General features: G+C 31.1%; 1 protein-coding gene across 1 annotated transcript in view; it reads right to left on the bottom strand.

The window, feature by feature from the left end:
• KIF20B (kinesin family member 20B) overlaps positions 1-3340 on the bottom strand; it is a 62263-nt gene that overhangs the window by 41422 nt on the left and 17501 nt on the right. The window contains exon 12 of the mRNA XM_012659660.1: positions 2114-2454. Within this exon, the coding sequence (XP_012515114.1) occupies positions 2114-2454 (341 nt within the window). The remainder of the gene's footprint in view (positions 1-2113; positions 2455-3340) is intronic.

The raw sequence follows: 3340 nt of genomic DNA, 5'->3' as shown, positions 1-3340 counted from the left end.
TACACATATATACACACACATACAATAAAATAAAATAAAAATAAGATAATGATGAACTATATTAATAGTACATACTTTTCACAATTTCTTAAAATAAAGAATATTAGGTTACAAAACAGCAATGTGTAGTAAAAATCCATTAACATGAGACGTAGATTAGAGAAATCTGTATATTTAAATTTTTTCATTCTACCATGAATATATAATACTACTTTAATAATGTTAAATAACAGAAAACTTTTTTTTGAAACAATAAATAGTAACTATTGAAGTAGAAATGTAGGAGAGTTAGAGAAATCTATACGAATATAGGAATACCTTGGGAAACTGGTTTATTTTAAGAGTCTTCAATAATTAGTTTTTATAACTGTTAGCATCTGAAAGTCTTTGCTGAAAAAAATTATGGCTGGCTATTATAGCTAAGTGAATTATTAAATATAAGTATATATATGCTAATATCAATATATTTTATAATGATTTTTACTAGTTCCAATCCTCTATTAAAATGCAAATAAAGCATGCAACACCTAATCCTTTATATTTTTAAACATCAAATATTCAATAAAATTTTGATAAATTTCTCACTTTAAAGTATTAAGATCTAGTCGATGTTAGAGGATATTCAATACACCATGAAATATACTGTAAACTATAGCATTAAATATTTTTCCCTAATAATTTCAGAAATTTTACTAACACTTCAAGTTTAAACGACATTATATAAAAACTTCAACTTTGAGAAGATCAGAAAAAACTAAAACAGGACTATTTTTGGTTTCTTTGGGCACTGAGGGCATCACAGAGGCCCTAATAACAAGGTCCAATCACACAGTGACTAGATAAACTGTAACTTGTACCACATCTAAGGCTATTGTTTTTATTTCTAAACAACATAGGTACAATACTGGCTTTCAGGAACACTAAGGTAAATTATTAAAATGAATGTATTTAACTCAATACATCATCCCTCCACTTGGACTTTATAGTCCAAAAGAGCCCTGCGATTTATGATATGTCAAACATATCATACCTTGAACACAAGTTTACCAGTATTCCTAGGACACCAGTAAGAAGACTTCACGTATATATATGTAGTTATAGCCAGTTAATAAAGGGAATAGGTAACGTGGATACGATCTAAATTTCAGGGTTAATAAAACTTAAAAATATATATAAACTGTATTTGGACAGAGGATAAAAGAATCACTGTTAAACCTCATTTATTTATCATAACAATAAGATGACCAAGAAATTCCTGTTTTTGAAGAAATAGGATCATTGATACTGGGTAGAGATTTTGAACACTTGTACTTTAAGACTGCAAGTTAAAATCCCTTGGTAAAAGGATACTGGAAGAGGACAGTCACATGGTCTCAAAGTATCCCACAGATGATATGCTTTTCTAATAAAGAAAGATCTGAAATACTATACCTTAACCAAGTGAATAAAACAGCACCTTTAAGAATGGAGAAATCAGACATCATGTGTCTCTCTGTGTGATGCAATGAGAAACTCACAACTTCACCTATACGATACGCTTGGCTAAAGTGTTAAACCTGAATCATGAGGAAATAATCAGACAAATCTAGATTTGGGGGTATTCTACAAGAAAATTAGTCTCCACTTTTCAAATATATCAATGATAGATTAGAGATGAGAAAAGAAACATGAAAATCAAAAGCAATGTGGTAACTTTGGTTGTAGATAAAAACAAATTGGTTATAAAGAACATGTTGGAACCACCAGAGAAATCTCAATATGGATGGTATAATAGACTATATTATTGTATCAATGTTAACTTTTGGGGGGTTATGAAAATGATCTCATGATCATGAAGAAAATGTCCATGTTTTTAGAAATTATATGCTGAAATACTTAGTTGTAAGGTATTTTATGTCAGCATCTTGTTTTCAAATGATAACAGGCCAAAAAAAATGTACTCACGTACTCATAAAATGCTAACAACTGGCAAATCCAGGTAAAAAGTAAATGAGTATTCATTATACTAATTTTTCTGTAGGTTTGAAATTTTTCAAAATATAAAGTTAAAACACAAAAACTTCGGTGTATTGTTGAAAATAATTGAAGAGAGGGAGGCTTAAGTATTATTAACCCTAATTTCAGAATAACAAGCCAAGCACAGAAGTATGAGTTCTTAATACATACTCTGTTCTCCTTGTGGCTATTGAAAGCATTATCTTCCTCTAATGTTTTATCTAGATCTTCATCAGTAAGTTCCGTTTTCACATTTTGGTTTTCTTCAGTATTTTCTGATTCCTCAATCAAATCTTCATCTTCCACCAAATCTTCTAGACTATTTTCCCATGAAATGGTGGCTCTTTTTACATTTAATATTTTATTATCCGAATTATTGTCTAGTGATACATTTTGAGAAGATTTGACAGGTTCAAATAATTTCTCTTGAGATGAATTTAAATTGTCAGGAACACAAACCTGTTAAAATATCCAATGTGACTTGTAAACTAGTAAAGTCAAGAACTGTCCACTAGAAAATAATTAATTTTATAAAGTCAAATGACAATTTGACTGTTAAAAGAAAAGCTATGCAAACAAACATACAAAAAGAAATTAGCATCCTTAAATGAACATTCTCATTTTTCAAAAGCTACTTATACAGGTATACTACAGGTAAATCTACCTTCCTCTTAGCAAGATTTCTAACAGGGGGTTTTCCAGTTATTCAGAAGCCATAACTGAACCAGATGGATGGCTGACAATCATTCCAAGAACAGTCATTAATTTGTAACTGATGCTGAGTATAGTGGCTCCTGCCTATAATCCCAGCTACTTGTGAATCTAAGGTGGGAGAATTGCTTGAGGCCAGGAATTAGGGACTAGCTTGGGCAACACAGCAAGACCCCATCTCTAAAAAAAATTTTTTTTTAAATTAGCAAGGCATGGTGGCGCACACCTGTAGTCCCAGCTATTCAGCAGGCTGAGGTAGGAGGATCCCTTGAGCCCAGGAGTTTGAGGCTGCAGTGACCTATGATCGAGCCACTGCAACTCCAGTCAGGGCAACAGAGGGCAACAGCCCTCTCTTCAAAAAAAAATTTTTTTAATTAAAAAATTTGTAACTAACGTTTATTATTAACACTTATCACTCAAGGTCATTTTAATCCTAGAGGGGAAGGGGTAACTTTCAATCTTTTCCCGTGTCTTCCTACTTGGTCAAATATTTACATTTTTAATTTTCAATTATTCCCTAGGCTTATAGTAATAAGTGCAAAATAATTATTTCAAGAAAAATTGTTAATGTTCTAATAAGAAGAAGAGGCTTAATAAATATATATTTACTTTTTGTGCTATGGCTGAGAACTTC

This window comes from Propithecus coquereli, unplaced genomic scaffold, assembly GCF_000956105.1.
Source record: "Propithecus coquereli isolate 6110/MARCELLA unplaced genomic scaffold, Pcoq_1.0 Scaffold63, whole genome shotgun sequence".
NCBI classification, from domain to species: domain Eukaryota; kingdom Metazoa; phylum Chordata; class Mammalia; order Primates; family Indriidae; genus Propithecus; species Propithecus coquereli.
Note: the sequence above shows the minus strand (reverse complement) of the source record. Positions and strands in the feature narration are given on the sequence as shown.